This window comes from Martes martes (assembly GCF_963455335.1).
Source record: "Martes martes genome assembly, chromosome: 5".
Lineage (NCBI taxonomy): Eukaryota > Metazoa > Chordata > Mammalia > Carnivora > Mustelidae > Martes > Martes martes.
Window position 1 is genome coordinate 72604099 of NC_137892.1, and position 25190 is coordinate 72629288.

General features: G+C 34.3%; 1 protein-coding gene across 1 annotated transcript in view; it reads left to right on the forward strand.

Annotated features, from left to right (window-relative positions):
- The window catches only part of CENPK (centromere protein K), a 40989-nt gene that overhangs the window by 14799 nt on the left and 1000 nt on the right, over positions 1–25190 (forward strand). Inside the window, exons 5-10 of the mRNA XM_080804245.1 lie at positions 2018–2090; positions 6583–6629; positions 17234–17316; positions 17414–17512; positions 18072–18204; positions 24646–24699. Of these exons, the coding sequence (XP_080660371.1) occupies positions 2018–2090; positions 6583–6629; positions 17234–17316; positions 17414–17512; positions 18072–18204; positions 24646–24699 (489 nt within the window). The remainder of the gene's footprint in view (positions 1–2017; positions 2091–6582; positions 6630–17233; positions 17317–17413; positions 17513–18071; positions 18205–24645; positions 24700–25190) is intronic.

A 25190-nucleotide genomic window follows, 5' to 3' on the forward strand; every position in this document is an offset into this window, starting at 1 on the left:
CCTTAGTTGGGCTTTGGGAAAGTAAGAACTGTACTTCATCAACATAGTATAAAAGGTTGAAGTGTATGAAATTACTTGTTTTTTTAAAGGTTAAAAATTGAATATTTGTTATTTGATGCATTTCAACCTAATATGTGAAGGAAAAGTGATACCAATTTCTTATCCCTAAGATAGTTTTACGTAGTTTACATACTACTTTTTAAGAATTTGTTGTTTCATAGTTATAATTAGCATTTATAAAATTGCTTTATGGTTCACAACAAACCTTTCACATTCATATTTAATTATCTATAAGAAAATAATGTTGAAGTCTCCTTTGGTAAAGATTTTAAAAACTGAAAATGCATTTTTATGTAATTACATAAAGCTTTCAAATATCCTAGGTTTTTTGCCTCTTGACTATTCAATAGTCAGTGTTTTGATACAGAACAAAATCTTTGAATGAACCTTCTTTGTATCATAAAAATTGGTTAAGGGGCACCTAGGTGACTCACTTGATTAAGCATCCATTTGACTCTTGATTTTGGCTCAGGTCATGATTTCAGGGTGGTGGGATTGAGCCCCACATGGGGCTCTGTGCTTAGCCTGGAGTCTGCTTGTCTCTCTCCCTCTGCTCCTTACCCAGCTTGTGCATGCACTCTCTCTCAAATAAATACATAAATAAAATCTTTTGAAAAATGACTAAAAAGACAGTATTTGTTCTTTCAGTGTAAATATTACAGTAATACCCATTGCATTTTTTATCTATCAATAAGAATTATATAGAGATGATAAAAATGTTCTGAAATTTAACTTTAAGCATACATAGGCTTCAATTTAATAATCTAACCAGGCAACAGATTTATCACATAGATTTATAATTCTTAAAATTACAGTGCTTGGAGCCACTTACTATCAGAAACATATCATCTTAAACCGTTGTTTGAGATTGGTTTTTAATAAAACCAATTTAACAAAATTGGTTTTTTAAGTAGCCTTTGGAAACAATCTCATTTTATAATTGTTTCTATGTATGTATTTAAAGAATTTTTTTTTTATTAAGTAATCTCTGCTTAATGTGGAGCTCAAACTCACAACCTGAGATCCATAGTGCATGCTCTACTGCCTGAGCCAGGCAGGTGACCCTCTATGTATGTATTTAAATTTATTTTTAGCAACCTAGCTAAAAGAAGTCGCGGTTTTTCCTAAGGTGCATAGAGAAAAAAAGTATCTTTAGGGGCGCCTGGGTGGATCAGTTGTTAAGTGTCTGCCTTCAGCTCAGGTCATGATCCCAGAGTCTGGGATCGAGCCCCACATTGGGCTCCGTGCTCAGTGGGAAGCCTCTTTCTTCCTCTCCAACTCACCCTGCTTGTGTTCCCTCTCTAGCTGTGTGTCTCTCTGTCAAATAAATAAATAAAATCTTAAACAAAAAAAAAAGAGTATCTTTAAAGTAAATTTGTCTTTTTTAAAGTAAACACTATCCCCACCTTAGGTTTCGAACTCATGACTCCAAGATCAAGAGTTGCATGCTCTACGGACAGAGCCACCAAGTTTCCCCTAAAGCAAATTTGTCTAAAAACTGTTGGCAAGAAATAACATCTTATGTTTTTGAAGATTTTATTTTTGAGTAATCTTTATACCGAATGTGGGGTTCAAACGCACATTTCTAAGATCAAGAGTCATATGCTCCACTGAGTAAGCCAGCCATATCCCCTTATATTTTTAAAGTAATATTTATTTAGGGAATAAAAGAAATATATTTAGGTCCTTTTATTTTAGGTTGAGTGGTAAAGTAGAACTGATTATTTTTTAAGACTGTCACTGGAATAACAGGCAATTTATGAGAGATAATTAGTAATGGTTTAAAGCAGAATTTTGTTTGGAGTAATAATTTTTTATACTTTGGATGCCTGTTATGTTAGCTGTTTATGTTAGGAACTTAAGATAAAGTATTAAGATGTCTACACTTTCATCTGTGAATATCTAAGAATATTTTATAAAAAATGACTTTGTTTTATACTTTCTTTTTTTTTTATAGCCATCATTATTAATTATGCAAGCGAAATGTTTGACTGCTGAACTCAGTCAATGGCAGAAAGAAAGCCCTGAAAGTAAGGTTCTTATTTTTAGATTTATATTTTTGTAAAGAAATTAGTGGCAAATTAATTTAATGATTAGAAGAATTATAAGATCCATTTCACCTTGTTGAAATTGCCTAAATTTTTCTTTCATTTATATGTTATTTTGTGCTTATTTTATTATTATAGAGGAATATGTTTGTGTGGCATTATAATAATCTTGAATTTTAGGAACTTATTATAACTATTATTTGATCCTTAACAGACACTATCTTACCTGCTCAGTAGAAACTAAATTGTGTCTTAATAAATGAAACTTACTTAGTAGAGGGCACCTGGGTGGCTCAGTCACCTGAGGTTATGACCTCAGGGTCCTGGGACTGAGCCCTGAATTGGTTCCCTGCTCAGTGGGAGAGTCTGCTTTTCCCTCTCCCTCTGCCTCTTACCCCATCTTGTGCTCTTTCCCTCTCTCTCTCTCAAATAAATAAATACAATCTTTAAAAAAAGAAAAGAAACTTACCTAGTAGAAAAGTTATTTTATATACTTATTTACATAGGGACCAGACTACATAGATTATATGTTGCCTCTTGACTTGTCCAACAGGGGCCAGCTATATATTTGCCTTTTTTCAAGAAATAGAAAATGGCTTTATTTATTAATTATTATTATTATTTTAATATTTTATTTATTTATTTGACAGACAGAGATCACAAGTAGGCAGAGACGCAGAGAGAGAGAGAGGAGGAAGCACCTCCCCACTGAGCCGAGAGCCTGATGTGGGGCTCGGTCCCAGGACCCTGGGGATCACAACCTGAGCTGAAGGCAGAGGCTTTAACCCACTGAGCCACCCAGGCGCCCCTAGAAAATTGCTTTAAAATCTGCAATTAAAATACCCAGCTAGGAGATATTTTTCTATTATGAAAGCTTATTTGTCTGTGCCACCTATATGTGTATATTTGGTATTTTACATGGACTGTACCTCTTTCTTTTAACATCTCCGTTCTCCTTTCTCCTGCCCATTTGCCTCCTTTCCTTGAGCTCCCCCCAGTTCCCATTTTAGTCCCCTTGTAGGTTTATTGTTCTCTAATCCCAGTTGTTGGGATTCTTCTGTTCATTCTCTTTCTAGACAATTTCATCTGCATTCTTGATTTTAACTACTTACTATGTTCATCCCCACCACTGTTTCACATCTTCACTACCACATGGTAGTTTTTTAAATTTTAGCATTTCTGGTATATAGACAGTTGTTACTTTAATTTGCATTAAACTATAGATCCTGTTTCCTCCTCAGGATTATATTTAGCATCTCAAAGGCTGCTCATACTATGCTGTTAAAATTTGCTGTTCTCTAGAGGACTGTGCCCAGCAATTTTCGCTTCCTACTCTATATGCTATTCCAGCATTATATTTCCTCCTTTTGTTTTTATATGTTATATCTGCTTTAATAACTTCTATATCAGTTTGCTAGGCCTGCCATAACAAAGTACGATGGACTTGGATTTCTTAAACAACAGAAATTAATTTTTTTCTTAATTCTGGAGGCTAGAAATCCAAGATCAAGGTGTTTGCAAAGTTGGTTTCTTCAGAAGCCTCTCTTCTTGCCTTATAGCTTGCCATCTTCTCCCTTGGTCTTCACATAGTCACCTGTCTGTGTACTAATCTTTTTTTAATTTAAAATTTTTTTAATTTTAATTTTTATTAATTATTTTTATTAACATATAATGAATCATCAGGCTTACACACTTCACAGCACTCACCATAGCACATACCCTCCCCAATGCCCATAACCCAACCACCCTCTCCCTACCCCCTTCCCCCAGCAACCCTCAGTTTATTTTGTAAGATTAAGAGTCTCTTATGGTTTGTCTCCCTCCCGATCCCATCTTGTTTCATTTTTTCTTTCCCTGCCCCCCAAACCCCCTGCTCTGCCTCTCAAATTCCTCATATCAGAGAGATCATATGATAATTATCTTTCTCTGATTGACTTATTTCGCTCAGCATCATACCCTCTAGTTCCATCCACGTCGTGACAAATGGCAAGATTTCATTTCTTTTGATGGCTGTGTAATATTCCATTGTATATATATACCACATCTGTTGGTGGACATCTAGCTTCTTATACTAATCTTTTTGTATGAAGCTGCCAGTCATAATGGAGTAGGGCCCATCCTAATGACCTCATTTTAACTTAGTCACATCTTTAAAGACCCATCTCCAAATATATGCACATTCTGAGGTGCTAGGGACTAGAACTTCAAAATATGAATTTGGGTGGATAGGAGGACACAATTTTCATGACTGCTTCCAAATCTGTTTTTATAAGCCAGACTTTCTGCAATGTCATTCTTAGATATCTCTCTACTTTCCAGACATCTTTTCCAAAATATTCTACACATGCCTCAGATTTATAAATTGATCTCCATTCTCTGATCTATTGAATGGAATCTGTTTAAATCAACCATAAATTTAAGAATCCTTCTGGATTCTTCCTTTTTCATGTATTACATATAGCCAGTCATTAAATATTAACCCCTATTGCCACACATTTACTGTAGGTCTTCATCACCAATCCACTAGTTTGTTGTAATAGACTTTTACTTCTTGTTCAAGACTGTTTTTTATTAAATAGAAATTTTCAAACTTGAAAGTTAAAGGTCCAACTTCATTTTTTTGCATGTGTATAATGTAGTTTTCACATTACTATTTGCTAAGAAAATTGTTCTTTTCCCCATTGAGTTGTCTTGGCATCCTTGTCAAAAATCATTTGACTATGCAGTGAGGATTTATTTCTGGATTCTCTGTTCTCTTCTATTGGTCTATATGTCTGTCTCTATTGTCAGTAGCACACTTGTTTGATTATTATAGACTTACAGTAAATTTTGAAATTAGCAAATGTGAGACCACCAACTTTGTTCTTCTATTTGAAGATTATTTTGGCTCTTTGGGGTCCTTTGATATTCCATGTGAATTTTAGGGTGAATTTTTCTCTTTTCTACAAAAATGTTATTGGGATTTTGATAAGGATTGCATTGAAGCTATTGGTCAATATAGGTAATATTGGTGTCTAATAATATTAAGTCTTCTAGTCATTGAACATGGGATGTTTCTTTTTGTTTCTATCTTTGATTTCTTTTAGCCACATTTTGTAGTTTTCAGCATACAAGTCTTTTGCTTCCTAGGTTAAATTTATTCTGAAGTATTTTATTCTTTTTGATGCTATGTATCAGGGAATTTTAAATTTTTATTTTTCTTATTATAATCATCCCTTATATACACATTTTGTACTGGTAAAACCAAACACACAAGCTGGCCTATGGACCAAATACCCATTTTGCTTTGGGCTGCCAGTCCCACAGACTGCCACACTGAAAGATTTAAAATAACTTTATAGTCTTAGAAGCTGCTGTATTGTGTGGGCTGAAATGATTATATGAATCAATACTGAAGTGCTACTCATGACCACACTGACCAAAAGGAAGATTATTAACTTTATGTTCTTAGAATCCTTCTCATTGCATTTGTTGAAATGATTTGGTAGACATCCTGGGGCTGCCAATACACAGGGCCTATGAAGCACTTGTGGGAAGCTCTCTCCTGTCAGAATACCCTTTAGAAATAGCATGTAGATTAGAAAATTTTCAGTAGCATATTATTTGAGAAATTTTAATTAGTACTTTATTAAAGGTAAACTTAAAGTACAAAGGTTGAACTTTCCTAAGTATAAGGATTTAAATTTGCTATACAAAATTAAACTGAAACTTTATACTCATAAATTGGCACAAATTTAGGAGAGTTTGTATCTTCTGCTGTTTCTTATTGCTAGTAGAAATTCTTTAGAAAAGAATCTGGCATCCTATATTAAAATAAAACATACATATTTCCTTCTATGAAATCCCATTTCTGGGAATTTATCCCAAAGAAATAAAAGCACTAGTACATAAAGACATAAATTAAAAAATGCTTATGACATCATTGTTTTTTTGTGGCTAAAAGTTAGGTACAAAGTTAATGTTCAGTCAGTACTGCTCTCAGTCAATACACTATGGTACATTTATCCTGTGGAATAATTTGAAGTGATTTAAAATTATGAATTAGACTTACACCAGATAAATAGAAAGGATTTCCATGGGGATTTTGTTGAGGAAAAATAAGAAGAATGTATATGATACTCCATTCTTGTAAAACCAGCAATAGCAAAATAAATAACCCTTGCATGTATATGTACAGATAATATACATGTACATATATATACACATGCATAGGATCATATAATTAGAGATATATTTAAGGACACACTATAGATTATTAACTTTATTTTTGAGAAATTGAAAAACAAAACAAAAGGCACAAAACCCAAAAATGCTTCAATGTCATGTTTGTCTAAAATTATATGTAAGTTGGTTATATATGTAAAGATGTTAAATAAGAAAATATAAGTATCTCAAAAACCACAAAATCAAATTCTTTATTTTTGAGAGTTAACTAAGCATAAATGTATAATTTTGGTTTGTTTTATTTCTGCAGTAATTCCACTGAATGAAGAAGTTCTAGTAACATTAGGAAAAGAAGAGGTAAGTCACTTAATCAATCTGTAGTAACCCTAATTCACTTATAAGTGTTTGGGATTCATGATATAAGTAGGATGAATCTACTTTAAAGCCATATTGATTTTTTATTTTGATTTTATGTTTTATTGAATGGAATATTTTAAATGACTTGAATTTTGTTTCACCAATTTGTATATCAGAACTGTTATTAGTATTTAATAGTAAACTTTATTCTTTTACTTAATTTTCAGTTGATTAAATTCCTCATACTAAAAGCATAAACATTAAACATAGTTAAATGATGATAATATACATCTGTTCTTCTCAAAACTTAACCTACATATCGATAAAGACATTTTTTAACATGTAAGTCCATTAGATCAAACAAGAATTGTAAACAAGGTTGTAATGCATGGAAAGAAATAAGTATCTGTGTCAAGAGAATGAGATAGGGATGAAAAGATATCTGCCTACAGAGTTGAAAAAAGTCTTGGGATTTGAAAGAACCTAATACCACAGTATTCAAGGTTCAAGTCCAAAGCTAAAAACAAGAAGATTTCTTTAACAGCAGAACATGACTGTCAGCCTTTCTCTCTTCTAACCAGGCAGCTAACTTTTTATTCCCACACTTAGAAAGTGGAGGTATTGGATATGGAGACATTAAACTACTGAGGCTCTGGACTCAGAGATACCAGGTTGGGTGTTTAGTAGGGTTGGTGTGCAGGTCAAAAGTCAGAAAGATCATTACTGTGTGGTGGAAGTACCAGCTCCTTCTCCAGAGGTCTTACAATCTGTTATAAAATAACCTCAGACTGGAGATAAAATAATCTCTGGAAAATCTAAATGGCTTAAGAAAAAAGATCTGTAAGTGTTAGTATATGGGGTTGTCAGTGAAAAAGCAGGATTGGTGTACATCGAAAAATCCCATTCCTACACAGAATTTTTAGTATTTTTGAGTTTTAAACGTAAATGTCCAGCCAATGGTCATCAGCATTTGTGAATGCCTCCAAATGGGAAGGCAGAAACCCAAAACAACTGACAAAGATGAACCTTAAGGAAGTAGAGATAATTCAGGGAACAAAGAACTTAATAATATCTTCAGAGAGACAAAAATTTTTTTGATTAAAAAATAACAAGAGGGGTCCCTGGGTGGCTCAGTCATTAAGGATCTACCTTCGTCTCAGGTCATGATCCCAGGGTCCTGGGATCAAGCTCCACTTCTGGCTCCCTGCTCAGCAGGAAGCTTGCTTCTCCCTCTCCTACTACCCCCTGCTTATGTTCCCTCTCTTGCTCTTTCTCTCTCTCTGTCAAATAAATAAATCTTTAAAAAAAATAATGGGCACCTGGGTGGCTCAGACTCTTGATTTTGGCTCTTGTCATGATCTCAGAGTCATGAGATCTACCCCCATGCTAGGCTCCTCACCCACTCATTGGAGAGTCTGCCTGAGATTCTCTCTCTCTTCCTTTGCCCCTCCCCCTGCTTGTGCATGTGTGCTCACTCCTTCAAATAAACAAATAAATAAATCTTTGAAAAAAAATTAAAAAATAACAGAACATCAACTTAAGAAAAGTACTACTTCATACCCCCTCGACATTGTTATAGTCAAAAGACAGACAATTAGACAACAAGACAACAAGTATTGGTGAAGATATGGAGAAATTAGAATATAGATAAACTGCTAGTGGGAGTATAAAATAGTTCAGCCCCTTTGGAAAACAGTCTGGTAGTTCCTCAGAAGATGAAAGAGTTGCTATTTGAACCAGTAGTTTCACTCTCAGCTGTATACCATAGAGAAATGAAAATAAGTGTGTGTCCACACAAAAACTTAAACATGAATGTCCATAGCAACATTTTTCTTAATGGCCAAAAAGGTTAAACAACCCAAATATTCATCAACTGATGAATAGATAAATGTGATATGCCTATACAGTGATGTACTATTGTCTAAAATAATGAATTACTTATATGTCATAATATAGGTGTATCTTGACAACATTGTGCTAAATGAAAGAAACCAGTCACAAAAGATTGCATATTATATTTCATTTATATGAAATGTCTGTAATAGGCAAATCCATAGAGACAGAAAGTAGGTTGTTGCTTATTGATTAAGGCTGGATGATTGGAGAGGAGATAGTAACTGCTAATGGATACTGCTAACAGGTTTACTTTTGGGATGATGAAAATGTTCTAAAATAGATTGTGGTGATATTTGTACAACTCTACAAATACAGTAAGAATAACTGAATTATACACCTTAAATGGGTACTGTGTTGTATGTGAATTATATCTCAATGAAGCTGTTATTTTGAAAAGGACAAATCAGAATAAGAGCCTTTCTAAATAAAAACATAATACCTGAAATAAACACAAAAATGTTGGTAATGATAGTCATGGAAATCTACAGAGTAAGGATGGCAAAAAAAGAAAACAACTGGAATAACAGAAGATAGTAGAACTGTAGTATCAACTCAGAAGTACAAAATAAAACCAGTAGAAGTTCCAAATTAAAAAAAAAAAAAGAAAGAAAATGGAAGGGAAGAAACCTAAATAATACATGAACATTTTCCCAGAATGGAAAATAAAGATTCTTTTTCATATTGAAATGAACCACCAGATTTTCAGTATCATGAATTAAAAATGACATGACATAATGATCCACTGTAATTTTTCCCTTTGGTAGCAGCCCTTAAGCTAGCAACTCTGGTTTGAACTGGCTGAAATTCAAACGATGCAGTACCAGCATTGGCCTTAACATTCTGCTTTCATTTTAACTATTACAGATAAAAATAATAAAGAGATTGAATATTTAGCTTGTTTGTTTCTCAGTATTTTATATCTCCTTATGCATCCTGTCAGCCAACTTATGCATCCAGTCAGCCAACTGTCTGAGAATTTTTTCTGTCCATTTCTAAATTCCCACACTACTTCTGCTTATAAATATTGATCATGGTCCAGCTATTGTCTTCTATCTTTGTTGACTGGGTAAACATCAGGTGCCAGGTTCCTCATTCTCTGCCCCATTATCCTTCTTTTTCCCACAGAGTGCTTTCATTATGTTTTGGTGAGCCAAGGTCAGTATAGCAAAATCCTACTTTTGATGCCAGCTGTTGTCAGGGTTTTCCCTAAGACCACTCTCATTTCGTCGATGGGCACACAGGAGTCAGAGAAGCTATTGTACTTATGGTTACAGTTCGTTACAGTGAGAAGACACAGATTAAAATGAGCAAGGGAAAACACAGATAGGCTAAGCTTATAGTAATCTTTTCCCAGTGGAGTTGATAAATTTGTTTAATTCTCCTTGAAACTGAGTACACAACATGTACAAAGTATTGTCATGTAGGGAAGTTCACCTGGGACTTGCCTAGAGTTTTTATCAGTAGACAATCACTATGCATAAGGGGCTTCCTTGACTGACCTCTCCTACTCACACTTCAGCCCTCAGAGCAAAATTGCATTCACCATAAATCACATAGTTAGAATAAACTCTGATCAAACTGGTGCCAACTGTGGCTTGAACTCACAACACCAAGATCAAAGGTTGCATGCTCTACAGACTGAGCCATCCTAGCACCCTGTATAAACACTCAGATGAGACATAATATTCTAAGGCCTCAAAGCTCATCCTTCAGGAGTCCACAAGGGACCTGTCCTGAAAGCAGGTCCTTCTTGGTAATGTGCAGGTGTGCACCCTTGGCTTGCTCAGTTAACTCTTTCCTGCACACTTATCTTTTTATTTTCTTAACAGTATCTTTTAAAAAAAAAAAAGTTCCCAGTTTGATTAACTCTGTTTTATCATTTTTTTTAAGGTTTGTGCTCAAATATAAGAAATATTTACCCAACTTAAGGTCACAGGTTTTTCTTTAAAAATTTCAAAGTTTCACATTTATGATCCAGTTTGAATTAATGTTTTTATATAGAATGAGTTAGTGATAAAGGTGTATTTTCTTCCTTTCTTTATTTTTAAAAAAGATTTTATTTGTTTATTTGACAGACAGAGAACACAAGTAGGCAGAGAGGCAGGCAGAGGGAGAAAGGGGGAAGCAGGCTTCTGAGGAGCCTGACGGGGGGCTTAATCCTAGGACCCTGGGATCATGACCTGAGCTGAAGGCAGAGGCTTTAACCCACTGAGCCACCCAGGGGCCCCAAAGCTGTATTTTCTTTCATATGAATACAATTGTGGGTATTCCAGCACAAACAGTTGAAGAAAAATATTTTTAAAAATTTCCTTTGCATGCTTATTGAAAATTAATTGGCTGACCATATGTATGGATCCATTTCTAGACTCCATTTTTTCTTCATTCATGGTTATTTCTTTGCCTTTTTACTGCATTTCTGTCTTTAGGTCAATACCATATTGTTTTATTTACTGAAGTTTTAAAGTCTTGAATTGAAATAGTATGAATTCTCTATCTTTTTTGTTCCTTATTGAAATTATTCTATATTTTCATATAGAGTTAGCTGGTCATTCAATCACATAAAAAGCTTACTGAATTTTGACTGAGATTGCCCTGATTCTATAGTTTAATTTGAGGAGAATTGACATCTTTAGCCCAGGGATCCATGAGCCCTGTATGATCTCTGTATTTACTTAGGTCTCCATCTATTTAGTATTTTTAAGATTTATCTCATCAGTGTTTTATAATTCATTATATCAAAGACTAAAAAAGAAAAAAGACATTTGACTGTCCCAATGAATTCAGGAAGAATAAGTAACAAAATCCAATATTAATTCCTTATTTTTTTTAATTTTTATTTTTTTAAGCAAACTATCCCCTATGTGGGACTTGAACTCATGACTCCAAGATCAAGATTCTCATGCTCTACTGGTTGAGCAAGCCAAGCATCCCAATTCATGATTTTTTAAAAGACTTAAATTATAATAGAGGTGTACAGGTCTTACACATTTTTGTCAAGTTCATCCCTTTGTTATTTCATATTTTTGATGCCATTAAAGTGGTATTCTTTTTTCGCTTGTCAATTATTTAATCCTGATACATACAAATACAATCAATATTTATATATTGATTTTCTATTAGTCTGAAAAACCCCTTTATTCTAGTGGCTTTTTTGTAGATGTTGTAGGATTTTCTACATAGCTAGTTATGTCATCTGAGATCAGAGGAAATTATATTTTATTCCTTTACAGCTAGATGCCTTTCATATCCTTCCTTCTTTCCTTCCTTCCTTCCTTCCTTCCTTCCCTTCCCTTCCCTTCCCTTCCCTTCCCTTCCCTTCCCTTCCCTTCCTTTCTTTCCTTCTCATGAGCAAGAGGGGCAGAGGGACAGGGAGAGAGACTCTCCAGCAGACTCCATGCTGGGCACGGAGCTGGACTCGGGGTTGGATCTCATAGCCCTGAGATTGTGATCTGATCTGAAACCAAGAATCAGGTGTTTAACTGACTGTGCCAGCTAGGTGCCCTACATGCCTTTCATATGTTTTTCTTGGCTTATTGTACTGTTCTAGAACATTTATTATTTTTTTTAGAGATTTATTTATTTGAGAGCAAGAGGGTGCACTAGCAGAGGGAGAGGGAGAGAATCCCAAGGAGACTCCCCACTGAGTGCAGAGCCCAACACAGAGCTCAATCTCACGATACTGTGATCATGACCTGAGCAGAAATTGAGAGTCGGTGGCTTATCTGACTGAGCGCCCAGGTGCCCATGGAACATTTAGTAACATACTTAATGAAAGTGGTGAGAATGGACATTTTTTCCCTTGTTCCTGACCTTAGTGGATAGCGTTCACTCTTTCATCATTAAGTGTGATGTTAGTAGTAGGTTTTTTGTAGATTCCCTTAATTAAGTTGAGGAAATTACCTTCTATTACAATTTATGGAGTCTTTTTCCAAATCATAAATTATTATTGAATTTTGTCATTTATTCTTCGAAATTCATTGAGAAGATTTTTTTTCTATTTTAGTCTGTTGATATAAAAAATTACATTGATTTTTAAAAACATGGAATATTATATTAGTTTCAGGTATAAAATATAATGATTCAATAATTCTATACATGTTTTAGTCCTCTTCAAGATAAGTACACTCTTAATCCCCTTTATCTGCTTTCCCTATCCCTCCATACACCTCCTCTCTGGCAACCTAGTGTGTTCTCTATATTTAAGACTCTTTGTCTGTTTTTTTTCTTTGTTCTTTAGTTTCTTAAATTCCACATATAGGTGAAATCATATGGTAGTAGTCTTTCTCTGTCTGATGTCTTTTGCTTAGCATTATTCCCTCTAGATCCATTCATAATTGTTTCAAATGGCAAGATGATAGCAAATATATACCACATCTTTTTTATGTGTCTATTGAAGGGCACTTAGGTTACTTTCATATCTTGGCGATTGTAAATAATGTTACAGTAAACATAGGGTTATATATATCTCTTTTCAAATTAATGTTTTTGTTTTCTTTGGGTAAATACCTAGTAGTAGACTTACTGGATCATATGGTGATTCTATTTTTAATTTTTTGAGGAACCTCCATACTGTTTTCTATAGTGGCTGTGTCCATCTGCATTCTCACCAACATTGCTTAAAGATTCCTTTTTCTCTACATCCTTGCTAACTTTTGTATTTTCTTGTGTTTTTGATTATAACCATTCTGATAGTTATATAATGATATCTCACTGTGGTTTTAATTTGCATTTCCCTGATGATTAGTTATGTTGAGCACCTTCATGTGTTTGTTGGCCATCTGTATGTCCTCTGTTTTTTTTTTTGTTTGTTTGTTTGTTTTTAATATTTTATTTGAGAGAGAGAAAGTGAGCACGATGGGAGGCTGGGGGTGGCGCAGAGGGAGAGGGACAAGCCTACATAGGGAGCCCGATGCAGAGCTTGATCCCAGGACCCCAGGACCCTGACCTGAGCCAAAGGCACACACCTAACCTACTGAGCCACCCAGGCACCCTGTGTGTTCTCTTTGGAAAAATGACTATTCAGGTCCTCTGCCCAGTTTTAATTGGATTATTTATTTTTGTTGGTATTGAGTTGTATAAGTTCTTTATATAGTTGGATATGAACCCCTTATCAGAGCATTTCCAAATATCTTCTCCCATTCAGTAAGTTTTATTGATGATTTCCTTTATATTTTGGTGTGGTCTCAGTAGTTTAATTTCACTTTTGTTTTCCTTGTCAGAGGAGACATAGCTGTAAAAATATTTCTATGGCTGATTTCAAAGAAATTTCTATGGTTGCCTGTGCTTTAGAAATTTTACGGTTTTGGTCTTTCATTGAGGTGTTTAATCCATTTTGGGCTTATTTTCTGTATGGTATGAGAACGTGGCCCAATTTCATATTTTTGCATGTAGCTGTCCAGTCTTCCCATCCTTCTTCCCATTTGTTGAAGAAATGGTCTTTTCCCCATTGTATATTCTTGCCTCCTTTGTTGTAGATTAATTGACCATAACAGCATGGATTTACTTCTGGACTCTATATTCTGTTCCATTGATCTATGTATCTGTTTTTGTGCTGTGCCATACTGTTTTGATTACTACAGCTTTATAGTATATCTTGAAATCTGGGATTGTGAAACCTCCAGCTTTTGTTCGTTTTCAGGATCGTTTTGGCTATTTGGGGTTTTTTGGGGTTCCATAGAAATTAGGATTATTTGCCCGAGTTCTGTGAAAACTTCCATTGGTATTTTCATAGGGATTGTGTAAATCTGTAGATTGCTTTGGATAGTATAGACATTTTTTTTTAAACAATATTGATTTTTCCTAGAAGAGACTCTTTTTTTTTTTTTAAGATTTTATTTATTTTTTTGACAGACAGAGATCACAAGTAGGCAGAGAGGCAAGCAGAGAGAGAGAGGAAGGGAAGCAGGCTCCCCGCTGAACAGAGAGCCCGATGCGGGGCTCGATCCCAGGACTCTGGGATCATGACCCAAGCCGAAGGCAGAGGCTTTAACCCACTGAGCCACCCAGGCACCCTGCTAGAAGAGACTCTTAATCTCAGGAAGCAAACTGAGGGTTGCTGGAGTGGAGGGGGATGGAAGGGATGGGGTGGCTGGGTGATGGACATTGGGGACAATATGTGCTATGGTGAGCATTGTGAATTGTGTAAGACTGATGAATCACAGATCTGTACCCCTGAAACAAATAATATATTATATGTTAATTAAAAATAAAAAAATAAAAAATTTTGGTTTTTCCTGTCCATGAGCATGCAATACCTCTCCATTTGCTTGTGTCATTTTAGATTTTTTCATCATTGCTTTATAGTTTTTGGAGTATAGATCTTTCACCTCCTTGGTTAAGTTTATTCCTAGGTATTTTATTGTTTTTGGCGTGCTTGTAAATAGGTTGTTTTCTTAATTTCTCTTTCTACCACTTCACTATGAATATATAGATATGCAGCAGTTGCTGTATATTAATTTTATACAATGACTATGCAAATTAATTGACTTATTAGTACACTGATTTTTTAAAAAATTATATTATCTGCTTAACCATATATTCTTAGGGTAAACAGACTTTGCTTAATCTTTTTTATTTATTGATGGATTTCATTTATTAAAACTTTATTAAGGTTTTCTGTGTCTATGTTAATGAGAGATAGTAATCTGTGGTTTTCTTTTCTTATGACATCTTGCTCAGACTTTGGTATCAGGCCTAATAGAATGAGTTGAGAAGTATTCTCTTTTCAAAAGAGTTTGTATAGAATAAGTATTATTTATTCCTTAAATGTTTGTTAGAATTCACAGATGAAGCCATCTAGGCCTAGAGTTTTCTTTGTGGGAAAATTTCTAGCCACAAATTCAGTTTTTTTATGGCTAGTTAGGTTTTTCTCTTTTTCTCTGAATAAGTGGTAGTTTGTGTCTTTTAAAGAGTTTGTCCATCTCCTCTAATTTGTTACATTTATTCAGTTTGTTCTTAATATTCCCGTAATATCATTTCAATGTTTATAGTAATATCACCTCTCTCATTCCTAATGTTATTAATTTTTGTTCTTTTTTCCTGTTGTAATTAGTGTGGGTAATTATGATGACCACCTCAAAGAGTCAGCTTTGGGTTTCATTGATTGGGTTTCATTGACCCCCACCCCCAATTTTCTTCTTGTTTGTTTTACTTTTTATTCAGTGTACTTTTTATTTTATTTGTTCTTTTTCTTATGGTGGAAGCTGTCCTTAATTTCAGAGCTTTTGTTTTTTTCTTTTTTTAAGATTTTATTTATTTATTTGAGAGAGAGAGAGCATGAGCAGGAGGAGGAGTAGAGGGAGAAGCAGACTGATGAGCTGATGAGGGGTGGGAAAGCTCCATCCCAGGATCCTGTGATCATGACCTGAACAGAAGGCAGGTGCTTGAGGGACTGAAGTACCCAGCTGCCCCAAGAGCTTTTGTTTTTCTAATATAGGCTTTTATTGCTGTACATTCTTATCGGAGTACTGCTTTTGCTTCACCCCAGAAATTGTTATTTTGTTTTTATTTTCAAGTAGTGCATAATCATTTTTTTTGTCGTAGATTACTTGTTTGACTCATGGATTTTTTAGAAGTACGTTTTTAATGTTTAAATGTTTGCAGATTTTTCCAGTTACCTTTCTATTATTTATTTTTAATTTAATTATATTGTTAGTTAATATTAATGTAATATCAATGTGGTTGCTCTGAAATCTTAGTACTTGATTTTTCTTTCTTATTTGTATTACCTTTTCTCTGTTCCTGTTTTCCTCTCTTTCCAATTTCTTGACTTGTGTAGTTTTGAAAATCAACCTATTTTATTTATACTATTGGTTTACTGGTTAGTCCCCCCCCCCTTTTCTGTGGTTGCTATAAGGTTTATGACATACATCTTTAAATTATCACTGATTTAGATGTGTAAAAAGCTAATGGAAACCCTTGACATCAGAAGAAAGGAACATTAGCTAATATGTTCTAGAAACAAAAAAATACTAGAAAAAACTCCAGATGTTATTGTAATTTTCTATAGCCACACAGTCTTCTTTGATATTTCTCAAATACGTCATACATGCTCTTGCCTCAGTGCATTTGTACCTACAATTTTCTCTGCTTGGAACATTCTTTTGCTAGAAATGGTCATGTCTTGTCTCATGTCTTCTTTATCTGCTGTTGTACTGTTAAGCTGATCAGAGAGGTCTCTCTATGTCATACTACCTAAAAGAGCCATTCCTATTCCTCATGTCTGTCTGTGTTCCTATTGACTTATTTTTTTCTTCATGATACTGATCACTTACTGGAGTTATATATTTGTTTGTCTCAGTTCTCCTCTTTGTTCATATTTGAATCCCTGACTCCTTCAACAATGTCTGGTAGTCTATGATCAGTATATACTTGTTAAATGAATGATAATCATTTGTGTCTGCTTTTGTATAGTTTCCTTAGAAAAGAGACCTAATCTAACTGATTACTGAAAACTTATTTTTTAATCATCTTTCAGTATCAAATTAAAATGTATTGCTCAAAACTACTTCTTACGTTTTTGAATTTAACAAATGAAATGTTACAAAGAACCTAGTATCTGCTGTATATTTTCCTTTCAGGCTTACTGGTAGGCTTTTTTGCTCTTGATTTCTGACTATCCTAAATAATTAATGTAAATTTCACTCTCATTAAAAAATATAACTATTTATAGGATTATAGACTAAGCAATTTGAATTATTTTGTTCTAGTTCCAAAAATTGAGACATGATCTTGAATTGGTACTCTCTACTATTCAGTCAAAGAATGAAAAGTTAAAGGAAGACTTGGAAAGGTATAACTATATTATATTACCTTTAATCACTGATATATATTGAATTGGTATTAATGTTTTATTTGGCTGTGTTGGTATTGTTTTTCCATGTTTAAAGGGAGCAACAGTGGTTCGATGAACAACAACAGATACTGGAATCTCTTAATGTACTACACAATGAATTGAAACATCAGGTTGTGACATTTTCTGAATCCAGGTATTTGTATTCTAATTTTTTGAAATAGGAAAAAGTTATTTTTTTATGTTACATGAAATATGTACATGAAAAGAAGGGAAATTTTACTAGAAATTGTGAGTTTTACTTTAACTTTAGCCTGTTGTTAGTTACATGACGTTTGATTAATGACTTGATGGATAGTTTCCCTGCATGTTACATAGAAAGTTTTACTTACTTTTTTTTTTTTGTAAGATTTTACTTATTTATTTGTCAGAGAGAAAGGGACAGAGAGAGCCCATTAGTAGTGGGAGGAACAGGAGTAGCTGCAGAGAGGGAGGAGCATGGAGCGTGGAGCCTGATGCAGAACATGATCCCAGGATTCTGGGATCATGACCTGAACTGAAGGCAGACGCTTAACCCACTGAGCCATGTGGTGGTCCCGAGATTTGTACTTTCATAAAGCTAGTTATTTCGTTTGAACAAATGAAGTTTGAACAAAGTGTTTGATCAACTTCATGAGTTAACAGTTACATATGTTTGTGTATTTTATGTATTTTATCAGTAAAATATTTCTCTCAATTTTTAAAATATCTATTAGAATCTTTGGTGAGCTGAAAACTAAAATGCATGATGTAAAAGAATATAAGGAGAAACTCTTGGTTACCTTGGGTGAGTTTCTGGAAGATCATTTTCCTCTGCCTGATAGAAATGTTAAAAAGAAAAAGAAAAAGGTAAGTTTTAGAGAACACATTCATGTAGATATTTATATATGATACTGTTTCATATAAGTTCAAAAGTAAATTTTCTGATAAATTTTTGTAAGTTTATTATATATGTTTCAAAGAAACACATAGATACATGTGCAGAAATATTTCATATTATAATATTGATTGCAAATATTATAATTTTAGTTGATAATATTGATAGTTCAATAAAACAGGATTAAATGCATTTTTAAATATTTACCCATATGGTAGGGGGAAAAAATAAACCTTTTAAAAATAATATATTGAACACTACCAGAAGAGTTACTAAAATGCTCACAACTTATTGTTAAATGGATAAAACATAGCTAACTAAATTTTATGAGTCTAATCTGTAACAAAAAATGTAATAGTGCCTATGTCTGGGAGCTAGGATTTTAGGTGAGATTTGTTTTTGTTTTTGTTTTTACTCTTTTCCAAATTTTCCATGGTGAGCCTATGTGGATTTTTAAAATCAGAAGATAGCTGTTAGTTATTGTAAGTTCTTGACTATTTTACTAGTAGTTATGATGGAATAAAGCTTTTCCACAAAAGTTAGAAATTATTTTATTTGGTGACACAAGATTGGGAACAACTACTTTAATTCCTTTTTTAAAAACAGTATATAGTATAAATAAATAGAACTTGTGGAAGTAGAGTAGGCATTGAAACTGGCACCAGAATCATCTTTCTAAAAATATGTATTTTAATCATTTTTCAACGTAAAACTGATGGCTCCCTACTGGATGAAGTCTGTAAAGTTTAGAGTAATGGATTTGACTGTCTATCTCTTTAGCCTCCTGTCCAACCATTCTTTATTCATCTCTTGCACAAATCTGTTCAACTATACCACTCTAGTCCCAGCAAGTATGCAATGACCTGTCTCTTTTCATGCCTTATACATTTTATTCCATCTGCTTACAAAACACTTCTAAACATCATCTTTTGCATGAAGTATTTTTTTTTAGACTTATTTATTTATTAGAGAGAGAGTGTGTGTGGCAGTGGGAGGGGGAGGGGGAGAGGAAGAGAGAAACTTAAGCAGTCTTCTGGCAGAGCATGGAGCCTGACATGGGGCTTGATCTCATGACCCTGGGTTCACACCTGAGCTGAAAACCAAGAGCTGGATGCTTGGGGTGCCTGAATGGCTCAGTTGGTTAAGCATCTGCCTTTGGCTCAGGTCATGATCCCAGAGTCCTGGGATTGGACCCCACATCATGCTCCCTGCTCCTCTGGGAATCTGCTTCTCCCTCTCCCTCTGACCCTCCTCCCCACTTATGCCCTTTCCTTCTCTCTCTCTCCCTCTCTCTCAAATAAATAAATACAGCCTTTTTTTTTTTTTAAGATTTTATTTATTTATTTGACAGAGAGAGAGATCAAGTAGGCAGAGAGGCAGGCAGAGAGAGAGGGGGAAGCAGGCTCCCTGCCGAGCAGAGAGCCCAATGCAGGGCTCGATCCCAGGACCCTGTGATCATGACCTGAGCTGAAGGCAGAGGCTTAATCCACTGAGCCACCCAGGCGCCCCAATAAATACAGTCTTTTTTTTTTTAATTTTAATAAACATATAATGTATTTTTATCCCCAGGGGTACAGGTCTGTGAATCGTCAGGTTTACACATTTCACAGCACTCATCATAGCCCATACCCTCCCCAATGTCCATTTCCCCACCACCCCAATAAATACAGTCTTAAAAAAAAAAAAGAGTTGGACAATTAACCAACTGCACGACTCAGGCATGCCTCTGTGTGAAATATTAAGTGAAGTTTATGTGCCATTTTATTACCATTTGTCACAGGATTTTGTAGTGATCGTTTATGTCTATCTCTGTTCACCCACCATGCACTCTGAGCTCTTTCATATGTTGATTTCATCTTTGTAGGTCTATTATCTTGCATATGTATTATAGTACCTTCTGAATTCATATTTATTCAATGACTATGAGTATACTAGGAAAGGGAGAGAGAATTCTCTTTGTTTTCTTATCTGTATTTATTATTCTTCCCTTTCTTCATTGTAACTATTAGGAGGCTTTACATATTTTATGGACTATGTCTCCCATTCTATCCATTGTTATTTATACCCCTTGTTCATTTCTAAAATTATTGATAGCCTTCTGTTAACCATTTCATTAAGTTCAGAATTCCCTACCTCTTAATGATCATAATCCTACAATAACTCAGTGACATTTTCTGATTCCAGTCTTGCCTGTTTTCAACATTTTTTAAAAATTTCTCAAACTTCTCCAATAATAGAACCAGACGTTTTGAGGGATTCTAAAAAGGAATCATTGATCACCAGAAGCCATCATGGATTTGTTAAGTCATATTTAATAAACTCACTTTTTTTTCTTAAAGATTTTATTTATTTATTTGACAGAGAGAGATCACAAGTAGGCAGAGAGGCAGGCAGAGAGAGAGGAGGAACAGGCTCCCTGCTGAGCAGAGAGCCTGATGCGGAACTCGATCTCAGGACCCTGAGATCATGACCTGAGCCGGAGGCAGAGGCTTAAGCCACTGAGCCACCCAGGCACCCATAAACTCACTTTTTTTAAATGAAGTATATGAACTGTTGATACCTGTTATAAAATGATAGATTACTTTCTCTTTTTTTTCTCTTTTTCTGTCAAGCAGTAATACTGGATGTATTAATTGACTCAATCTGCCTTAGTAAAATACTACAGATTAAATGGTTTCAATGAAAGATTTTATTTTCTCACTGTTCGGGAAGCTGTAAGTCCAAGGTCAAAATGTCACCTGGGTTGGTTTCTACTGAGGCCTTTTTTCCTGGACAGCCATTTCTTGCTGTGTCCTCACGTGGCCTTTTCTCTGTTCGAGAGTAGAGAACTCTCTGGTGTCTCTTTGTCTTATAAAGACACCTGTCCAGCTGGATTAGGATACCACCATTATGGTCACATTTAACTTTAATTAATTCTTTAAGGGCTTCATCTCCAAATATAGTCACCATGGGGGATGGGACATGGACATGTGAATTTTGAGAGGCACAGTTCCATCCATAGCACTGGGCTTTATCATTCAAAGATGTGTACAAAAAGAAAAAACTTGAATCCATCCACCACATCATTAACATTAGGTGAACATCATTTGAGACGTCTTTGTAAACGGAAGTGTAAATGGATTGATGAATGAATGTGCAGATCAATGTAGTTTTTTTTTTTTTTAATAAAGATTTTATTTATTTATTTGAGAGAGAGAGCATACACAGGTAGAGGGAAAAGCAGGCTCTCCGCCAAGCAGGGAACCCAATACTGGGCTCGATTCTACGACCCCAAGACCATGACCTGAGCCAAAGCCACCCAGGTGCCCCCAGATCAATGTAGTTTTGTATAGGCCAGTATAAAATAAGTATTACATGTAATTTTACTGAATTTGATAGGAGAAAAATGAGTGAGGATGATTTATTTAACTCAGATAAATATTTCTTTGCTTCAAATGATTTTAATTCTGGAGCGATCCCTAATATAGAGAAAACAAATTATGAAAAACATTATAAAAGATTATAATATGTTTTTAAATTTCATCTTTCAATTTTAGACAGCATTCATTGACTCCCTGCTATGAAAGATGAGGAAATTAACGTTCTTCCTCCTATACCTTCATTACAATTTGTGTTATTTATTTTAATTTTTGGCAGGTTTATAGCATTTTTATTCTGCATTATATTGGATTAGATGTATTGATTTTATATTGTATTGGATTCTATGCTTATCATCTTTTAACATTTGAGTTTTTAATTTTAACTAGTTTGACTTGATGGATTTCTTTGATAAGTAAATTGTTCAAGTAGAATTCCTGGGCATTTTATTTCTGAGGTTCTTGAATGATGAAAATACTTTGTTTGCTTTTATAGTCAAAGGATATTTTCAGCACATTAAAAAAAAAAAATTAAGATCTGGTAGGGACTGCTCCATTCTTCTGAAATAGAATGTGCTGTGGAGATCTGAGGTAAGCCTCTAGATACCTCAAGTACATATCTGAAGAGTTCTTTGTCTTTGAACTTCAGTAATTTAACAGAGATACATCACAATGTTGATCATTCAGTATCAGTTTTGCTTTGAAGTTGGCATTGTTTTTAGGGAGAGATTTAGGTCAAATTTCATTTCATGGAAATTTTATTTTATTATGTCGTATTATTTTTCATATCTTTTTTTTTAAATATAAAGTATTATTTGCTCCAGGGGTGCAGGTTGTTTTTCATATCTTTATGTTGAAACATTTTTTTTCTAGGTTTGCTCTCATTATATTTTTCCTCTGCTTTTTCTTTGTCTCAAACATTTATATTTTAATCTGTGCTTTGTAGCTGCTTATTTCTGTATCTGTTCTTTAATTCTATTTGTTTTCATCACTACTGAAAGCTGCTTTTTTTAACCACTCTTAGTAAGGTATTAGAGGTCAGGAGATTTTGAGATCCAGTTTTACTCTCTTTACTCAGGAATCACATTTATTTTTATTCTTTCTTTAGTATATTTGTACTTACATAAGAGTTTAATTTTTTTTAATTAAGATTTTACTTATTTATTTACTTGAGAGAGGGTGAGAGAGAGAGAGAGATAGCACAAGCAGATGAAGGGCAGAGGGAGAAGCAGACTCCCCACTGAGCAGGGAGCCCAATGTAGGATACGAGCCTGATGCGGGGTCCGAGCCCAATGCAGGGTCTGAGCCCAATGTGGCGTGGGAGCCCAGGAGTCCAAAATCATGACCTAAGTGGAAGGCAAATGCTCAACCGACAGAGCCACCAGGTGCCCCTATATAAGACTTTATAAGGACTCCCCAGTAATCTTTGACTGGTATGGGAAAATACTAGCTGTCATTATAGTAGGTGACTTTGTAATTAATTAAATGTCTGAACTCAAGCTGCTGATTAGAATTAGTATTATCTTGGAAGGAGATTTCTAGCAGACACCCTTTAGATCCTTGTCCTATTGATTTTTTTTTTTTTTTTTTTTGGTTTTTGGTTTTATTTTGTTTTTGTTTTTTTTGTAGGTTTTTTTGTTTTGTTTTGTTTTGTACAATAAGATGTTTATGTTAAAGCACAGGGACAGGACCTGTGGGTATGAAGAGATGTCCTATGGAATATTTTTATTTTATTTTTTATTTTATTTATTTATTTATTTATCTGACAGAGAGAGATCACAAGTAGGCAGAGAGGCAGGCAGAGAGAGAGGGGTACGCAGACTCCCCGCTGAGCAGAGAGCCCGATGCAGGGCTTGATCCCAGGACCCTGAGATCATGACCCGAGCCGAAGGCAGAGGCCTAACCCACTAAGCCACCCAGGTGCCCCGAGATGTCCTATGGAATATTTTTAATAGGAGTTTATATAAATAGGTAGAAGGCATGGTGATGAAAACTTGCAAATGATAAGAAACTAAGGGAGATAGATAGTAAATATACTGGGTGACAGAATTAGGACTATATTTTTCAGTTGGCTGGAATTAGGCCAAATAAAATGGGGATAATATTTAGTGGAGGTACTTAGAATATCTTTCTTGGGTTTAAAACACTGAAGAATGAAGGAAACCTATCTTAGCTAGATGTATGAAAGAAGCTTAGGCATTTTAGATCATAGTCAGCAGGGCAAAATAGATGTCCAAAAGCTGATGATGAATAAACTTGATGAATAAAATTCCAGCACCTGTAAGTATGGAAGTGAGTCTTCCTTTTCATCTTTGCTATTTAAATCACACTTGTATCATGTGGAGACTGGATTGAAAAAGAAAAAACAAGATAAATTAAACACATTTAGAGAACACCCATGATAATGAGGGGCTACAAGGCTATGGCTTATGAAAAATAATTGAAGGAACTAATGATGATTAATATGGCGAAAACTCAGGGCTCATAATGCCTGTTTTCAAATATTTGAGGGGTTCTTGGATCGGATTGGAATGGGATTTATTCTCAGTCATTCCAAGGAAAAAGGAAGCAGTGAGTTGATTTAACATTAGGAACTGTCAAGAACTATTGAAAGTTGAACAAGGCTCCCTGCGAAGTAAGTTTCCTGTCCTGAAGCTGTATAAATACTGTTTGGAATGCCATTTGTTTGAGATATTTTGATCGGAGAGTTCAAACATTAGTCTTTGGATAACATGAATATATATATTATGTATAATATAATTTATCCATTATATATTTGTAGATAGTTTGAATTGTGTATCTTTTTGTAATTGCAAAAGATTTCAGTCTCTTAGAGGTTGTTTGAACTTTGTTTTTATGAACCTGTTTAATATAAGCAGATTGTTTACTTTCAGAGTTCTTTTAAAATCACCTAATAAAAAATATTTGGTTTTGGTATACCTGGTTCCATAGCAGTTAAGAAATATTACATTTAAAAATTTTTGTGGTAATTGTAGTCTAATCTGCCATTGGCAGAATTGAATTGTTAATATTTTTTTATTCACATTTCTGTCAAAGAAAAACATTCAAGAATCAACTGTACAGCTGATAACACTGCATGAAATGTTAGAGGTAAGTGTTTTGTGTAGTTGTTTTGTCTTCAAGATTTCTTTTAATTAGTGATTTCTGAACAGTTATACACAGGGTCAAAGCAGAAAATACTGCGTAAGTTCTTAAATATACTATACTTCATTAAATATATTTATATTAATTTATCTTTAGTATAAGACTGGGTCTGTTTTTTATACCTTACTAGAAGGAATATTGTCATTTTTTAAAAGAACACAAAATTGGGGACTAGCCCTTAATCATATTCCCAAGATTATTACTTTAAAGAAATTTTTATGATGTTATTTAGTATTTACACAGTGAAACCCTATGCTTTTACATGGATGGAATCTTTAGTTGGCATCTCTATTCTACCTGAACTACATGTTTGAGTTTAAGGTTTCTTTCCATGAAGTTTCAGAAACTTGTTCACAGTTTTAAAGATGTTTCCATTTATTAATATCTGTAGTTTTTTTTAAAGGAAGAAAATTATTTAAGTTAATACATAGAAATTA